The 19,223-nt window shown below is 42.1% G+C and overlaps 1 protein-coding gene across 1 annotated transcript in view; it reads right to left on the reverse strand.

The window, feature by feature from the left end:
* The window catches only part of ST8SIA1 (ST8 alpha-N-acetyl-neuraminide alpha-2,8-sialyltransferase 1), a 102,893-nt gene that overhangs the window by 67,996 nt on the left and 15,674 nt on the right, over positions 1 to 19,223 (reverse strand). The window contains exon 2 of the mRNA XM_085049142.1: positions 9,357 to 9,501. Within this exon, the coding sequence (XP_084905268.1) occupies positions 9,357 to 9,501 (145 nt within the window). The remainder of the gene's footprint in view (positions 1 to 9,356; positions 9,502 to 19,223) is intronic.

The following is a 19,223-nucleotide window of genomic DNA, read 5'->3' on the forward strand; positions in this document are numbered from 1 at the left end:
TGGCACAGGTTTCACTATGATTCCACAGGAATGAGCTGATGGTGCTTTGTGTTTTGCTGTAGCACTGCCTCGTGAATCCCCCTGGGAAGGTGCAAGCATGACTTTGTACAACTAAATCATAAATAGTGCTGCACCTCTGGATTATGTGGGGTGACTGAATGCATTTCTTTGTGCACCCTTATGAGTGCAAAGGGAACAGTGTGAAAACAGGTGCTGATTTGGCTTTGCTACAGAAAAACGTTTTTATCTTGTGGCTGGTGCTTCTTGTGCAAGTCCAGCAGGTAAGAGTATGGAGCTAACAAGAATAGCTGACAGGAGCCTGTGGCCAGGTGAGGTTTGCCCTCTGCTCCCAGGAGGCAATTTCCACCAGGAATTTCTTCACTGAGAGGGTTGTGAAGCCTTGGAACAGGCTGCCCAGGGAAGGTGTGGAGGCACCATCCCTGGAAGTGTGCAGGAAAGGAGTGGACATGGCACTCAGGGCTATGGTTTCACTTTCCAGTCCAAAGACTGGACTTGAACTTGGAGGTCTTTTCCAACCTAAACGACTCTGTGATACTCTCAGTCATCACACGTGGCTGTCAGGCATTCCCAGCATGTATTTGTGGCTAGCTAGGCTGTATTTCTAACTAGATAGAACAGAATCAGTGAGATGGTACAGAAAAGGTGAGTGAGGATGTCTCTCCAGGGAGCTGCCTGGCCCTGCACACCACCAAAGGCTGCACTGATGTTGGGATCACCAGGATCACCTTCCCCACACTGACTTCCTTCCCTTCAGCCACTGTAGGAACCTCACCTCACCATGGGACTCAATAGGCTGCAAACGCTTTGGTCACATCCCATAAAACCATTAGTAAGGAGATGTTATACACATGAAAAAGTGGTCTATCAGCATTCCATACCACATTTATCCCTATCTAAATGGCTCACTAAACGTCCCCATCAGCACGAGGCAGCAGCACCCTTGCATTACAGCAATAAACCTGTGCTTAAACTGTTCAATGAATCTAGACCTTGCCTCAAAACAAACCTCCTGCCACGGCAGGGAATGAAGGCAACCAAATGCATCTGCATGACTTGGGAGCTCCTAGAAAACTCTTCCAGGTCTCAGAACTAATGTTTGGGTAATAATTTGGGTATTTCCTCCAGAAAAAATGATCATGCAGATCCAGTGGCTTTCGTCCAGACCTTCTGAAACTGGAGACCTTTAGTCCAGTATGTTTTACACTGTGGAAAATACAGCCATTGGAGACTGCTTCCATGAGACAACATTAAAACAGCTCCATGCTTTTTTAACTGACAAACATACCACCAAACTGGCATGAAGAATCTCAAACCTCTGTTCTAACCTCACTCACAGGATTTTATAACTCATTTTTAGCTTATAGATTAAGGGCTCACCTAGGAAAGGTGTGCAGAATTGAGCTGGCAATAGTGTACCCTACAGAAAAACATCATGTGAATGCCCCCAGCAGTTTCCCTGGGATTTATGGACTGGACTGAAGTCAGTGAGCCTAAGGCATGGTCTTGGACTCAAGTATTCCTCCTCCAAACCATCTGCAAAGCCAGGTATGTTTCTATGAAAGCTGCTCTTCTCCACAGCATACCCAGACTGGCACTGCCAACCACCCCCAGCCCCAAATGCCCATGGGTTGGCAGAAATGTCTAACACAGTCTTGAAAAAAGAAATTATAGAAGAAAAAAAAAGGAACTCTGCACTGAAAAGAACTATTTCTTTCTGCACTTGGGATTCACAGTTATATTACACAAGTCTAAATTCACTACACCATTAAATGTCATATGTTGGCTCAGTTCACAGCAGTATTTTCAGTTTCCTTGCCTTTGCCTGCCACTACAGACTAACCCTTTGGCCACCACATTCCAAAGCCACCTCAGGTTGGTAGTTACTGGCCAGGAGACAATCTGCAGCACAGATTTAATTGCCAAATTTCTCCTTAAAGACCCTAAAAAGGTATAAGCTTTGTAGCTGAAGAAGGAAAAAGCAGCCTGGATTCCTGGTCTGAGCAACCTGCACATCCAGGATTTATCCAGTGCACCCTGATGGAAGAGAACCACCATTGTGTTCTTTTCTCTATGTCCAAAATATCACTTGGAAGCCAATGCCTGCCGCATGGGGATCATTCAAGTGACAAAAGCAGTTCCAGAAGAGAACCCCAGCCCTTCCCTCCACCTCACATCAGGTTCTAAGAACTCTAAATCAACCATGCCTGGCTATGTTAAGTCAGTTCCTGAGCAGTAATGCAGCAGAGTTCTCATTACATGTAAAGCTGGGCTTACACACCCTCCTGAGCTAGAAGGCATAAAGGATCTCTTGAAAGTCGCTATATCATCTTCCTACAAGATTTGTAACTTTGCTACCCCTTCTTAACAGCTTCTGCAGTGGCATAACCTTCCCTGACTTTCTCCAAGCCTGCAGGCTGCACCAAGCCACATTTCTACCCATTTTTAGGAATATGTGGGAGAAGACAGGGGGGCTTCATCTCTGCTACACAAAAAATAACCCTGAACATCATCCTGCCACATTCCAGTAAAATTTACATGAGCTGTATCAAGAGGCCAAATAACAATACAAAAACTGGAAGTATGAAGTCTTCCATCAATTCCTACTCATTCTTCTGCCAGGTGGTAAGAGCCAGGAACCAAACCTAAGCCTCAAATAAGCCAGTACTGGTATTAAACCTATTTTAAGAAGTATCTCACCAAAAAGCCAACTACTGCAGAGAGAAAATTAACACCATGTGCTCTGATCATTGAATAATTCAAATATATAGTTACATATACAGTAAAACATCTTTAAACTGAACAAGATGAATTTTCATAACAAAATTCATAAATAAAATGAAAGGCCCGCAGGTGGACAGCATATAAAGAATTAAGTGTTCTTCAAGAAGCAAAGGTTTCACTGCACCTGTAGGTGGAAGTCTTGGTATATAAATGAGTTCACTGCCAGAAAAACCTCTGCATGGAGAAACAATCTTCTTCCAGCATCTTATCAGTTATATAAAACTACAATAAAACAAAAAAAGCAAACCTAACTGTGTTGCCTTTGGGCAGACTAGAACCCACCCTTATTCCTATTTTTATAGCCCCAGCCAGGCAGCTCATATGCCCTCAAGTCACTTATAGCCATCAGAAATCTGCTGTCCCTGTAGCTTCTTATCTGTGACCACTTTCTTTAATTATTCTTTTACTTGCAACACCTCCTGCTTCTAAAGCAGCAAGTTTATGTCACCATAAATCAGATGAACATTGACTAAAAAGCCCATAAAACTCCCAGGGCCCCTCTGTCCCTCCTTGCTTGAGCTTCTCACTTCCTCTGCGAGTTCAGCCTTTTTGCTCTGTCCTTGGCAATCCCACAGCATAACGTTAGCGGCTGTGACTTGTAGGTACTGTAAAGATGATACTTGAGGGAGAACATTTCAGCTGTGCAGCCAATGAGTAGAAACATGAGCTCTGGTATTACCTAGGAAATGGAGTGATGGATGCTCAGTCACTTTGGGTTTGGAAAGGAAAGGTTGAGTCAGGGCAGCCAATCTTGTGTCTCTGCCTGGGGGCCAAACTGACACTCTGCAGCCAGATCCAATCCTTCCCTGTCTCTCTGCTACATTTGGAAAGGTCAGCATCTATTTCTGTGTTTGCACCGACTGAGACAAAGCCAATTGGGCATGAGCAGGATTGCAGTGAACTCCCCAGCAATCAGGCTCACCCATACCACCCTAAGCTGCTGGGCTGGAGACATTCAGCTAGCCCAGGGTGACCAAAGCCCACACCAACAGGGGACAGAAGGCAACCCCCTGCACTGCCTCAACTCACTTCAGCAAGGGCACACTGCCCATCCTTTGGTTCATTGCTTCCAACTAAACGTGTTCCAGTTCAGATTTTGTAGCACAAATTGGGTTTTCACCGTCAGGTGTGTTTGCATCTTGTCCCTACAGAGCACTTTCAGAAAGACTGTGGCTTTTGCCTAACTGAGCAGCAAGAACAGAGAATGTTCTATAAGAGCTTTCCTGACAGGCCACACAAACTGGCCCCATTACACAGTTCTTAATTAGTCAGGACAGAATCACAGTGAGGAGAAGGGGTTTCTCTTAATTAAATATTACGCCACATTCTTGTTTTGATCACCCTGATGCCAATGGCAAGAGATTATCCCGGACTGAAGGGAAGAGCACAGTTTGTGAGGTCTCTACAGACAATATTTCATCTCCCAGTTTATGAAAAGCACTATATAATACAATTGCTTGAATAATAGAAAATATCTTCGGTGCTTTCCCAAAACAAAATTTCATTTCACAACATTTAAATACCTCTTCACCTTTTAGTAGACAATGTTTTCCACATTTCCAGCAACTAATGTTTATCACATTTTCATTTTGAGCCAATACATGTAGCCCCAATAAGAACAGAGTTTGCATAATAAAGTACACATGGGGAGGAGGAAATAAATCAAGGAAGCAAAAAAAAAAGGACCAAAAGGGAAAGCACTATTTAGACAACACAATTAATGGAAATAGAAATAAAAGCTGCTTAATACAATGACTGTAGACCTAAAATTTATATCCCTATCCAAGACACCAAGAAAAAAATGTAACATATGACAGCCAATATTTCACTGCATTTCTCCAAGCAGTTATTAATTACAGAGCATTACTGAGAACAGAGTACACTGCTAGCAAAAAACTGACAGAGCACTTCCAAAGTCAACAGCAAAGGCAGTAATTCCTGCCTCCTGCAGGGCAACACTGCAGCCCTTCAGATCCTAGCCCATGTCGCTTCAGGTGCTTTTATACACAATTTTGGATCACCTGGGTCTAAAATCAGTCCAACAAGACAGTGTGTTTGCCCTAAGCAAGGTAATATTGTCCCCTTAAAGGGGTTCACTTTCTTTACACAGCTGTAGCTTCCCATTCCAGCCTGGACCTGCACAGCAGCTACTTCCCATCTAACTTTTCCCACAACTTGCTGCTCCTCCATCTCACCTTTTGCTGCAACCAAAGCCATTGCCTTCCTCGGGATGTTTTTCCTGTTATTCTCAGCATGCAATAAGGGAAAAGCCTGCAGACTCCACACCAAACTCCCTTTCCCAATCTGATTTTTCTTTTTCCCTTGAAATAATTCCTAATTATTCTACTTGCTGCAGGCTATAACTGTAAGAGCAGGGAATTTGCTTTGAAATAGCACCAGCAGGAGGACACAAATCCCTGGCCAAATGAAAGATGTTGTGAGCAACCAAGAAAAACCAAACAAGCTCCCAGAATTTAACAGGTACCCTGAATGAAAAGCACAAATCACAAAGCACAATCATGAAATAATTCACTGTTGCTCAACACACCATAAAGAAAACCCAGAAAATGTCAGACAATGTCTCCATTTTACATCTACAATTAGAACAACTTTCCCCCTGCCTTTACATTAAGGGCAGAGATTTAAACTTAAAACAAATACTTATATTACATATGTAATTTGAAAAATATAATCTTTCTCCTGATCACAAAGTACCTAGAAATGGATGCCACATTTTGTGAAACTTTACAAGGGATTTGAGCAGCTAAGGAATCATATTTTAGTAATTTGAAATAATTTACTGGTACCAAAAGTACCTAACTGCTTCAAATGAAATACAATAAAACCAGATTTTTTTTCCAATTAATAGATTTTTTGCCAGATTAAAAAGTTAAAGTTTAACATTTGAAATGTCTTTTAACATGTATTCACTCCTCTACCCTCCAAAACAATACTTTACATGGCAGAGTGAGAAGCTACATTTGATTTAACTGGGGCTTTTAACTTCGAGGGGAATGGAGCAAGGAAAGTTCAGAAATTCACCTCAGTTCTTCCTTGCTACAGGCTTTTGCCAATAAGCAACAAAAGTCAATTATTTGCGCAAAAAACTAAATACTGAGGAGAGGGGCTTTTCCCCCTTTAATGCTAAAGACAGTCTGAAATCTGGTTTTGAAACTCTGAGGAGGAAAAAGATAGCAAGGAGAGAAAAATTATCTCCAAAAGCCATTTGAAGCTGGGGCTCGTTGCATTCTGTAAGTCCAAAGCAGATGAGCTCTGGTTGAGGTTTCTCTCATGGGGTTTTGAGCTGCATCCCAGCTACCCATGTGCTCACATCCTGCTGACTCAGGGCAGCTAAAAACGGCTGCAGGAACAGAGGGCAGCCTGGTTTCTCCCATTGCAGTCAGATGGGGAAGGGTGGCAAATGCTCCTCACGCCTCCTGTGTGCCTCTGCAGGAGCAGAGCTGCTGGCTGAACTGCCACACTGGGGGACACTGGGGGAAGTGTCCCTTGCTCAGCAGGGACAGCAGCCCAGGACACTCACCAGCACACAGCCCTGTGTCCTGCTTCAGGAACATCCACAGTGGTGACAAATCCCACTGACAAGCTGACCTTGAGTGGCCAGCCCAGCTTCTCCCCACTGCTGGGTGCTGACAGCTTCTCCCCAGGATGGGAAAAGATGCTGCAGCCTCTGCATGATCTCATTTCTGCTCCCAAGGATTTTAATTCTCAAAATTAAGGGGTAAAATGACACAGAGAGGGATAGACTAAGAGGAGCCACTTCCAGCAGCTGGAATTACTGGCTCATGAAAACTCTGCAGCATCACATTTTGCCCTCATAAACTGAAATGGAACACTGAATGACTACTTCCACCTAAAAGCTTTCCTCTTTTGCAAATTTCTCCCTCGGCAGGTCAAAAACTTGAAAAAATAAAAGGAGCAGTAATGGAATCAATCAAAGTCTGATGAAAAAAGAGGCAGCAACAGAGCTGATAAAAAATCCAAACCAACAGCTGAAGTATTACATTAAAAAAAAAAAGGTAAAATGAAATGTCACACCACCACCAAAACCTTTTAACCTTTTCACTTCAAAGAAAAATTGAAAAACTAATGAACTGATACTAAATTTATATTTTCATGAAATAGCATTTTTAGTGGAAAAGCTCTCTAACAGAAATTGTTGACCCAGCTGTAAGAATTTTATCTACAGATTGCTCAGAAGAAAAACTATTCTATTTTGTATAGCTCACATTCAGAAATAAGTGACACTTTACATATTAATTTTGGACATATTTCTTTCTGTATAACATGAAACACAGCAAGTTTCCTATTTAGTTTTGAGTTACCTTATCCTATAAGTTAGTCACTGGTTCAGGACTGAGAAATCTTCTGCAATCACCAAATTGCTCAAGCCCAGCAGATTGATGTGGATGGAGCCGTTTTTATTTACTCCAGAGGAAATATTTTTTCGATTATATCAACATAGCTGTGGCCCTTTACATTCCTGTTACATCCCCTGGGCATCTCAGAGTATCCACCATATTTTGTGAGCTGTTTTAAGCTTCTCAATACTTTTGAAAGGAATATTCATCTTCAGGAAAATCGTTTGCAAGCAAGCTAATAATAGACACCATTCTTCAAAGCAGGAGCCTGAAAAATTTAGGCAAGTACTTCTCTTGAAACAAAGAGAGAAGCAGCAAAATGCATTTAACAAATTACTGCAAATAAATCCACCTTAGCTTTTAAGCCTACCAGGATTTCATCTTGATAGAGGTCTACAAAATTCCTCAGGGCAAAATGCACAGGAATAACACATCCAATTAGAGGCAGTGGTACTTGCAAGGAAAGAAGGAGCAGTAGTGAGTAGCATTTCTCAGAAACAAACTGCCCATCAGCTCATGGAAGGGATACCATTCCTGGGTTGGAACACTGAAAATTCCCCTTTTCCACCACCCCCCCTGCAGCAGCATCTACCCAACCCCTTTTTGCAGCCTGCTTGGCAAGCCTGAGAACCACTGAAGTGCCAGCTCCCTAGCTCATGCTGTCCCCCAGGAGTTTCTCTCTTCAGGACTTCCCAGATCTTTACTCTTGATCTTAAGGACAGGTCTTAGGATCCTGGGAACCAGAGGAGTTGGAAGGACTATGATTTCTCTCTAAGCTCTCTGAAGGAGCCCATCCAGCACTCTGCTCTTTGCTGTGAGAGAAGGTAGGACACCACTGTGGCCGAGAAGAGAGCTAGGTTTTAATCCAAAAAAACCCCAAATCTGAAATCCCAAATCCATCACAAAACAGTGCCCTCCCTCTGCCAGCCCAGGTGGGGCTTTCCTGAAACCTTGGACAGGACACACACACTGAGCACCTGCTGCAGGATCTTTGTGTGGTACCAAGTCCACAGCTCTGCCAAGGATTTGGGTTTTCTCCAATAATTCTCCAATAAACAGTGCAATGCTGTAGCAACAAATCCCACTGATCATCATAAACAAGACTTGCAGCCATTGCTCTGCTGCAGAACAGAGCTCCTCTGTACCATAGCAACTCAGAGAGGGGCTGCTCCCATCTCCTCTGCCCCACACTGCAGCTTCCCCTCTCTCTTTCTCCATTAAAGGAAACTCATTCAAAGCAATAACTCTGCTTTTGAGATCCAAAAACTACTTAAAAAAAACCCAAACAAACTAAAACTTCTCTGATGTTTTATTTGCAGGATGAAGTTAGCAAGTGAGGACTCTGCTACATGTTTAACTGAAACAGCAAAAATGAGAAGCCCTGTGTGAATGACCCAACGCTTACTGGGAGGCTGAATAAATCCCTATACCTTGAATTTGACAGATCAAAGTAGCAGGTAAATCAATTCATACAGCCAGATGTTTGGCTTTAAGTGTGTAGCCACATTAAACATCTCTCCTTCCACGTACAAAATTCAGTGTAACAAACTCACTGTTTAGTTTCAGTTCCTGTATTAATTAAAAATATAAGTGGCCTGGATCAGTATTACAAATTGTCAGCACTCAAAACCCCTGCACTTAACCCAAAGCACCTGTGATGAATATTATTAACCGACCACTTCCAAGATTTGAAAACACAGCAAGGAACAACAAAGCCAAGCTGTTGGCTTCTCTTATTGGGCTCACGTTTGCCATCAATGAACTTCATTAAGTTGGAAGTAACTTGGGATACTTCACACAAAGAACTGTCCCATCTTGGCCACACAGAGCTGAACTGAAGCAACTGGAGCTGAGGAATCAGACTCACAGCGACAGCAATCCCTGACTGAAATGCAGAAATCACTCTCTTAAAACAGCCAGAACCAAGCATTTTAAAAATCAAGACAGATGACCCAATTTCATCCCTTCTGTACATTCCAAAAAGCAGCCAAGGAAGTATTAATATCCATACAAGCAACATTTTCAGAACATGGAAGTAAAAAATCAGATGCTGTTTGGTATTGAGAAATGAAGATACAATTTCCTGATGAGCCTTCAGCCCATTTATATTCATTTGTATCATGTTACTATTTCATTTTCTAATATTTAAAACGAAAATAAATCATGGTTACTAACCTGTGGGAAGAGAGAGTAAGTTGCATTGTCAATTGTGACAGAATATAAAAATTCCCCGTCAAACCAGAGGTTCTTTCCCATGGGGGAATTCATCTTTGTCATGGCAAAGAGCTGCCCAGGGTCACAGCATTCTTCCAGCAGCTTCCTAGAGAAGGGAACAAAAGAGAAAGTGCTATTAATTGGAGCTCCATCACACCTTTGCTAATGAGCAACCCTCACAGTCATGGTCCTACCACTCTCAGCCACCCTTCCCAGCCAGCAGATGAACCATGGGGCTCTTTTTTACTTACAGAGGGGGAACAGAAAACCTGCTTTTATTTCAGAAAAATCTTAGAAATAGCCAGTAAAGAAAAAAATGTAAATTTTCATTCCGACTGACACAGAAACAAAACCAAGATTCAGCAAATGAAACTCCATCCTGCACAGCCCATTTTAAGGGGTAAAAAACTGGTCTGCAACACATACAGAAATCAGAGAAGCTCCTTTGAAAATTAGATCCAAGGTACACAAATATTCAGTACCAAATCTTATTCACAAAGAGCAGACCTCCTAAAACCCCACAGTTACATAACTCATGTATGGAAATTTTGGCACCTCTCTGCAGTTACTGGATGTCCTTGTGCTACATTCCCAGCAGTATTAGAGCCTAACTGAAGTCCAGCTTGAGTCATCCCAGTATGATGGATATATATAGAGAGAGGATATACTTCTTAGTGTCCCTGCTGAAACTCCATATCCTCTTACTCCTTCATTTCCCAAAAATACTACTCAGCCTGAGCAGAAATTGGAGAGCTGCTGAGGTAGTTGAAGGTTATTCTGATAATTCTGTACCACAGCAAACCCAGCAATTAATATCCTAAAATACAGAACGATGAAAAGCTCTAAAGGTTCAGAATATCCTGTCTTTCCAAAGCCTGCATGGCACTAGTAAGGGTGACACTCATAGATGTATGAAAAATACACATTGCAGAATTCTGCCATTACAGTGTATTGTTATGTTTTCATACACATTCCTCATGTATTTTAAAGGGAATCCCAAAGGGACTGGAACCATTTCCAATGGCTGCACAGGAGTTGTAAGTGGAAAAATGCCAGTTATTAGTGACTAGTAAAATGCTTGACATGCCTGTTCTCCCCTGCAAAAGAAGAGATTTTATTAAAAATCTTACTGTCATTCACAAAAATTTAAATTTTTTAGCATTTTTAAAAGTTTTAGATATTCTTCATCTCTAAAAACTGGTATTTGAAAAAAACCATTATTTTTCCCTAACAAAAATGGATTTTGCCATAAGCTCATAATTCTCTGCAAATGTGGGAGTATTATTTTTCAGCCCCACTTCAACTGAAGCAACAGGAAGTTCCCTGCCAGAACTTCCCTAAGAATGTGGCAAAGTCCACAAGGCTGGTGGACAAGATCATGTCCAAATGCAAGGACAGTGGAGATTTTTCTGGCTGTCCACAAACCAGTTTGCAGATTTTGGAAAATTATTTCTCTCTCTCAAGTGGAAAGAAACTAATTCTGCAGATTTTTCCATCCCCACAGCAACTCTTCCAAAAAACGTAAATTAATCCAAGATCAGCTGGAGCCATTTGTTACAAAACTGTACAACAAAATTAAAATTTCCCAGTGAAATCCTTCAACCCAAACCTCCTCTGGAAGTCTGGTCTGAGCAAGAAGCACAAATAACTGAGTGGAAAATTATCTAGCTAGTGCTTTATATTAATGAGTCTCTTCTCAGCCAAGGTAGGCTGAAGAGCTAAGGAACTCTAAGAACTCTTTGTAGAACTCACTCCCTATTTATTAAACTAGATATTTATCCCTATTCTTTGCCATCCCCAAAAATGCATTCTTTCAGTTCCCACTGAATCCTTCATCAATAAACCTATTCTGAAAAGCAGTAAGGGGTCTCCTGGAAGGACCACAAACAGGCAGGTATGTATCTGTGTGTGTGAGCACAAAAATCTTGTGCACCCCTGTATTCTTTCTGTCAGAAAAGAATAATTATCAAAAGTCTCTCTTTCTGATCCAAATCCCAAAATTACAAAGCAAGAAAAGCTTCACAGGAAAATTCCCATTTAAAAGCAGAATGGGTTTAAAGACAAAGCAACAGCAGGATGCTTTGCAGGATCAGGGAGACTGAACTGCTTGCTGAGCTTGATTTAAATGTATAGCAGAAATGTTATGGCAGAATTTGCAGAACTACAGCAGCTTTTAGCCAGGAAGCATTCCTTCACTCACAGGACATAAACAATATGCTTTCGATTCCAAGTTATCTCCAATTCAGAGGACACCTGTATATGAGAGGATTTAATATTGGGACTGAAAAGGCACTAGGGCCCCTCAGATCCAAGAACACTTACAGAACAAATCCCTATTTGTGGGAGAAGCAGGAGAAATGTTCCTTGGAGAACCTCACTCCAAGCCACTCACATTTCAGCTGGAATTGGGCACCAGGCAGGTCATTAAACAAAAGGCAGCCTCAGCACTGAGGTCTTAACCTGAATTCATCCACAAAGCCAGTGAAAGAGCTTTCAGTAAAACTCCCCAATGACTTATTTTTCATCTTCAGTTAACAAACTTTGCAGTCTGATTTCAGTTTGAAGACAGTTAATGCTTAATTGCACCCTGCTTTGACTCAAGTCCCAGTCAGTAAAGACTCAGGAGCTGTTTGAAACATCCCAAATGCAGCAAATGTAATATCTAAAAGAAAACATGGACAATTCCATGGCATGGGCTGTGAGCCAGGAGGCTCCCCAGCACAGCCCCATTTCGCCAGCTGCCTTGGGATGCTGTCCTACACGGAGCAGGGAAGCACCACCAGCACTGCAGAAAGCAGAGGGAGCAAAATTCTTCCCCTCAGCTTTTTCCTTTCAAACCCATGCAAGTGAGATTACATTAATGTACTACGTGAAAGTGGAAAAGATCAGATTGATGGGGAGCCACTTGTCAGGAAACAGCTGCAAGAGGAAGAGAAAAAGCTTCACAAAGCTTCTCTGGGAAAACAGTGGAGTCACCATGTCTGGAAGTGTTCAGAAAACAAGGATGAGGCAGAACACATGGATGGGGAGAGGCCAGGAGAGACTACAGCTTGATGTTGCTTCAGCAGGTCCCATTAAATGCCAGCTGACCCTCACGGACCAAGGGCATTGATTCAACCATTGCTCCAAAATGGTAAAGCAAGACTTCTTATTTCATGACAGTATAGCTTTAATGGAGCATTAAAATAATGACTGAGGCTCACATCCAAGTCTGAGATAAAAATAATTTGTGAAATGAATTGCTTCAGTCAGACCCTGCTCAGCTGCCTGGATTTAGGTGGCATCATGCTAACCTTGATCCTGTCACTGCAAAACTGAGTCAGGATCTACACCTCCTTCCCTTTACAATGCAGTTCCCATTTGCCTCAACTTCCCTTGTTTTGATTTGGGATCAAATTAATCTGAAGGCCTGGGGAAAAAAAAAAAAAAAGAAAGAAAGTAATCTGGCTTTGGGGTTTTGGTTGGTGTCAAGACAGAACCAAGAGGCCTTCACTGACAGCCAGGGTTTTGTGGAGCTGCTGGGATCCAGAAACACGGGTGGTCTTTTGGGTTCACTAAGGAAGATTTGCACAGCTCCATTTCACTGCAATTTATTAATTGCTTCCATCTACTCATCCCCCAGGAGAGGCAGGAGGACCTGCTGAGAGCCTCGTGGAATCCTCAGCTAAAATCCTCAACTAATCAACACCTATTTCCCAGCTTGTGCATCCCCCACTGTAAATACTTCAGGGATTAATACCAATAGTGGCTCTGAAACACATCTGGCTTGACCACCTCTAACACTGCCTCAAAATCTAATCCTGAAATTCTCCTCATGATGTCTTTGGTGTAATGTTTCCATGAAAATAACATATCCCCATGTTTTTGCAAGAAGTTTTGGTGGCAGGGGAGAAACCAAAATCACTGCTTAATAAAATATTGTCTTTAATAAATCTGCAATCCTGTTCAGAGTCTGATTTTTTGGCACTTCAGGTTTTGGCTGATTCTTTAATTATTTTTCCCCCCTCCTTTAAGAGAGCCTTGGCTTCTGAAATTTCAACCTCCTCTCTGATGAGCATAAAGGCTGGAGTTTCCTGAATTTCTTGCTATGAACAAAGTTTTCTACTCTTTCCATAATTCCAGTGGCTATTCTCTCTTTTTCAAGACCCACCCCTAAATATTTCATTCTAAATAACGCTTGGAAATATTATTTCTGGGGTAGCCACCCCCTGCCAGCTACAGGGACAAACTTATCCCTCATTACCCCCACATCCCATGCCATCCAAGAACAGACAAAAAATCCAGGCCCATATCCCATAAAGCTGCAGTTGGTTACTGAATATTCTGTGAAAACTTGGCTGGGTTTGGTCACACACATTGAATTTCTCTTTCCTAAAAAGCTCAGTCTAACACTTGTAACTGGGGGTTAGCTTGAAGAATTCAGTGAGACTTTGAGGTTTTCATGATGTTTAAGGCACCTTACTACTGCAGCAGTAATGAAACTGAGAATTACCCTCAGCACAACTGCTTGGGAATATCATCCTAAAACTGCCCTCCTAAGAAAGATCACCTGGATGAGTACTAAATGAATAAGAGAATGGCCAATGCAAATGCTCTTGATATCCATAAAAGCATAGCACACTGGTTTTTTGGGGCAGCAGTCACACTTGAAGCCCTAGCTAAAATTAAGACCTCTGCCAAATACATTTAAATCAAGAATACATTGCTGTGCACAGGTTCACTTCTGAAAATCCCCAGTTACCTAAGCTTGAAGAATAGATCTAAATGCAATGAAAAAGAAATATGGAAAGAGTGAATACCACAGAGCAGAACAGAGATAATCTGATTTACTCCTCAGTCAAGGTCTCTGCAATATGGTAAGATTTAATGAAGACTAAAGTCATGACCGTTTTCCTCCTCACATTTATGATTATACTGTTTCTTGATATGAAACTTTCAGCCTGTTTCAATGCCCCCTGCAGCAATTTCTGGTGTCTGGACTTTGCAAGGATCATCTAATATTTCCCCCATCTTCCTCAAGAGAGGAAAGTTATCAGGACAATAAAAAGGCTGCAGACAGTAAATCACACCTGGCACTGCAACCTACATGAAAGAGGCTGCAGAGACCACAGAATAAGAACAATTCAAGAAAACCATCTTCATTAGCTTAGGAACAGAGCTGCATGTGACTTTCTAAAGTAAAAATTCAACTATAAATGAAAGAGAATTTGCTACAAATTGCCAAATTAATAGTTGGGGAGGAAACTATGAAATCAAGCACTTGCAACTTTTCTGCATCATCAGTATCTTTCCAGAAGTTTTTTCTATGCTTTTTTGAGGTGCACAAGAGGGAAACAAAGTATTCTATTTAACCTGAGAATATTGTTTTCACTAGGTACTTTTATTTAACCAGAGAATATTTGGATTTTCATTGCCTATTTTAAAATCACCGATCTGGTGCCACCCACGCAGTAGAGTTCACAGTTCTGTTTCCCAGACTGCGAAAGAAATATAAAACTGTTTTTTTCATCCTGTGGGATGATAGGGTTACCCTATCCTTGCTGCCTTGGCCTTGTACAAACAAACTCTGCTGCCTTCTGGGAGGTAAAATCTGAGCTGTCAGTCACTGCAGCACCTCATCCTGATCTTTGACTGATTTTGTTTAACTCTATTTTTTTTTTAAGTATACAAGTGATTTTTTTTTTCCAGACACATTTAAAGTGTCATAGGAAATGGGGGGTTTGATTTTGATTATATGTTTAGGCACATTTAGATTGGAGAAATCCAGATGAGGCCAACATTTGCCAGGGACTACCTTTCTGATTGAACAATGTTGGTGAACTAGAAGAAACCAGGATATAAAGCTGAGGGAAGGGAAGGGAAGGGAAGGGAAGGGAAGGGAAGGGAAGGGAAGGGAAGGGAAGGGAAGGGAAGGGAAGGGAAGGGAAGGGAAGGGAAGGGAAGGACTTTGATCTGAAAAGCTACTGAAACATAGAATTGTTCACTTCCTTTCAGAGAAAACACATTTTTATTTATGCAAACTTGCTTCAAATTCCTATGCACAAAGCCTGCTTGCAAGCTTTGAAACACAAATTATAAGGTATGAATTACAGGGCATGAATTCCAGGATTTGGTCAGATGAAGTTTTTCTAAGAGTCTCATCTCAGACGTATAAAGAGCTGTAAGGAAACCACCACAAACTGTGACTAGCAATAGCAAAGATACCTAAATGTTTCATGCAGTAAAATCTGCTGGAATGCAGGATGTCTCTGAACTGTCTGTGTTGCTCCCAACCACACTGAGGAGACACAGCACCAGCGACCTGACATCCCACCTGGGAGCTGCAGTGAACAGCCACACTCCCAGCAGAAGTGAGCAATCTGAGCGCAAGCTCCAGTGAGGGTTGCTGGGAGGCAGCCAGAAACCTCACACAATGCTGAAATCCACTGGCACTGCTGCTCTGCTTTCCTAATGCCACTACCACCACCCCCTACACACAGCTGTGGCAGAGGAGACATGGGGTTCATCTCATTTAAGCATTTGAAATGCAAACTGAGGTCACTCCAAGGCTTCCTCATAGAAACCATGTCTTTTAGGGTTGGCTTCATCTCAGACTAAAAATCTATTTCCTCTCCAATGACCAGAAAGGAATGACTGCCTTAGATGAAAACATCTGTATTTGATAGCTTTATTCCAATCCATGAAGCCAGGCCTGCTGCTCCACATCCTAGGAAGTCAGTGGAGGCTTCTGCAGCAAAGGTGAGTGGTGAGAGAGGAACTGCAGCTCTTCTGCCTGTCTACACCATCCCATGGAAGGATCCTGTTTGCCTGCAGCCCCATCTCTGCTCACACATCCCTCACAGTGCCAGAAAGATGAGCTGCACTGACAGCTGGTTTTGTTCCAGGGAATTCAGAGGAAAAGGGGACTGGAGCAGGGGAGGAGATTAATTGCTTCATGTGCTATCCCTTTTTTAAAAAAAAAATCACATAAACCTGGCAGGAGGAGAGCAGCTTTCACAGATATGAGGTGAAATTAATGAATGGCTGTCTTGCAAAACAGCAGAACCATCAGCTGAGACACAAAGTTCCACTACACCAGCTGCTGCTGCAGGAGGGAAAAATCAGTTGTTCTCACCACTTCTCTCCTTCCTTCCAATGAAATTGCTGCTTGCTTTGTGCTACCATGAGCACTGAGAAATGCTTGGCATCAACAAGGGCACAGGGTGGCTGTTTTCTTTCAGGAGAAGGAGATTCACTTAGAATTAATGGAGCAACTCTAATCTCACAGTTGAGCTTGCACTATCTGGAGTGTTGATTGGCCCCACCTGGATCTAAGCAGTCAATGATCACACCACAGTGACTTCTCCACCTGCTTGTGCAACCCAGATAAAAGCCTTGTAAGTAATGCTCCTTATAAAAGTGCCCCTATGCTCCAATCCAAAAGAGTCCATCGAGTGCTTTTCACTAATTTGATCAATTCACTCACACCCCTCAATAGAAAGAAACTAGACAGAAAGAAAAAAAAAATTCCTTCATTACACAGATTGCCTAAAAGCTGAGACAATAGAAATAAAGAGGAAAGGAATACTCCTGCACTTGTCACTCTGAGTGTTTTTTGATGCAAAAACTGTAGGTAACCAGGCAGCCATCATCTATATACATGACAGAGAAAAGAATGTGCAGAGGTATCACAGGAAAAGGCATGAAAAACCAATATATTTTCAAAGGCATATGAAGTTGCACATCTGGAGAAAAGTTTTAACCCATCAAAGACGGATGAATAAATCTGAAGGAACAGACTGAAGGAAGCTCTGCTTTGAAGAGAAACTTGTTCCTCTCATTTCTCAGAAACTGCTTCCCACACCTCATAACTATCAATTGTTTAGGAGGTGGAATGAGATTTGCCTGGTTGGAGAGCATCCATCTGATGCCTGCCAGCCAGCAGGATGAGCTGATCAGCCAAACAGGAGGCCAAACAAAATAGGAAACCTTGGGCTTGACCGCTCTCTTTTATCCAGTTTTTCATTAAACTGGTAGGAACTCACTACCTTTAATTAAACACTACCAAATTAAACACTACCTTTTTAATTTGGATGAAATTTGCCAGTGTGAAAAATTTCTTAAAGTGAGCGGATTATGACTGAGATTCCAGTTATACCACATTTCCTACTGACTGGAAAGGGGAAGAGAATCCAATAAATGCCAAATCATGTCTTGCTTTAGCTTCCTTGAAATGGACACTGACAAAACAGCGTGCTCTTTGTTGCGTCTGTACACCCAGAATTACACACCAGTTGAGCTGTAATAGTCTGGTTTGGGATGAAAGCCAGGATTTAATGCATCACCAAGCACTGACACTGGACTTCACTTACAGCCTGAGCTGCTGCAGCCACCACCATCACTTCTGTAAACAGCTGACTATCACTTGGCCAAGGATCCAGAGATACTTTTGCCCTGAGTTCAGTGGTCCTTCTGTGTGCTGACAGATGGCTTCTAACAGATGAATACCAATGGTAAAATTACCACAGATTAATACAGAGCCATTTATCTGAAATGCACCTTGAACTTGCAATTCCCCTGTTTGCAATTTCATTTTTGAAAGTTTGATAACGTGTTTTAAACCTTGCCCGAGTGCTAAGTGCTATAAAATCAACTTTATTGATGCAAACACTTTGCTAAAGGCACTAAGTGGACTAAAATAAAGACATATCCAAATTGGAACCTCTTTTTATTAGAAACTCCAAGCCTTTTAAAGTCTCTTTTGGTGCAGCCACAGAAACAAGTTAAAGGGCAATTATCTTGCACTCATATTGCACTCACAGTTGAATTCTTTTGCCTCTTTACAGACTTGCTGAAATGAGAGCAGATCTCACCAGCTCTGGGTTGAAATGAGTCTGTTGTTACAGGGAAGATCAGGAAGATGCTTTCACAAGTCACCTCAGACACTGTTGCAGGAACAAGTGACCATTTACCCTGTTTGTCTTCGCACCTTGCTCTCCTGTAGGCCCAGCAAAACCCAAAACCAAGTTTATTGATGATCATCAGAGGCTCTGTTATGATAAAACAAAAGCAGAAGCAAATGCTGGACCACAGGATTTCTTTCTGCTACTCTCCTACTCCCATTCCCAGTGGCTGAGTGACAGCTGTGTGTGATACTAATTGATTTGAGATGGTCAAAGCTCCATTTTGCACTCAGGAAAGTTTTGGGTTTTTTCCTTTCTGAACATATCTCGGTAACAAATACTGCCTTACTCCCACTAGCACCACATCAGAAAGGACAAAATGCTGAGGGCAGAAGTAAACTTTTGCCATTTGGTCTCAACAGTGCTGCCAACTTACCAACAACTCTCTGTAAAATGCCTCTTGTGGTTACTTAAAACATTCTCAAACCTCCTCTCTGTGCAATGCTCACCATGGCAAAGAAACCTCAGGAGTCTCTCACAGGAGGTATTTTGTGGCTTTCCTCCCACATCATCTCATGCCTGAGTCACTCTGCTCCTTCACTGGCACCTGAACCTGAGCTAAGTCCCTCTGGACAGAGTCACAGCACCAATCAATCCACTGCCCACCACAACTGTCCAGGCTGTATAAAACTGGATTCCAGGCTGTATAAACATTGGGAATTTCCGGGGCCAGCCTTAAGCAGTGGGGATCTAAGCACTTCTTGTTTCATCTGAACATGTAATCTGCATTGCTATTACTCAACAGCTGCTTCCAAAGGACAGGCAGGGCTTAGCATCTGAGCTATTCCAGACCCTAGAAAGAGCTGCCAGGACTTCCCCCAACCCACCAGAATGAATTTCCCAGTGTAATCAAGGAACATAAACCTGGCCTTTCAATACAAATATT

Source organism: Lichenostomus cassidix, chromosome 1Aa (genome assembly GCF_008360975.1).
Source record: "Lichenostomus cassidix isolate B80296 chromosome 1Aa, HeHo_3.0, whole genome shotgun sequence".
NCBI lineage: Eukaryota > Metazoa > Chordata > Aves > Passeriformes > Meliphagidae > Lichenostomus > Lichenostomus cassidix.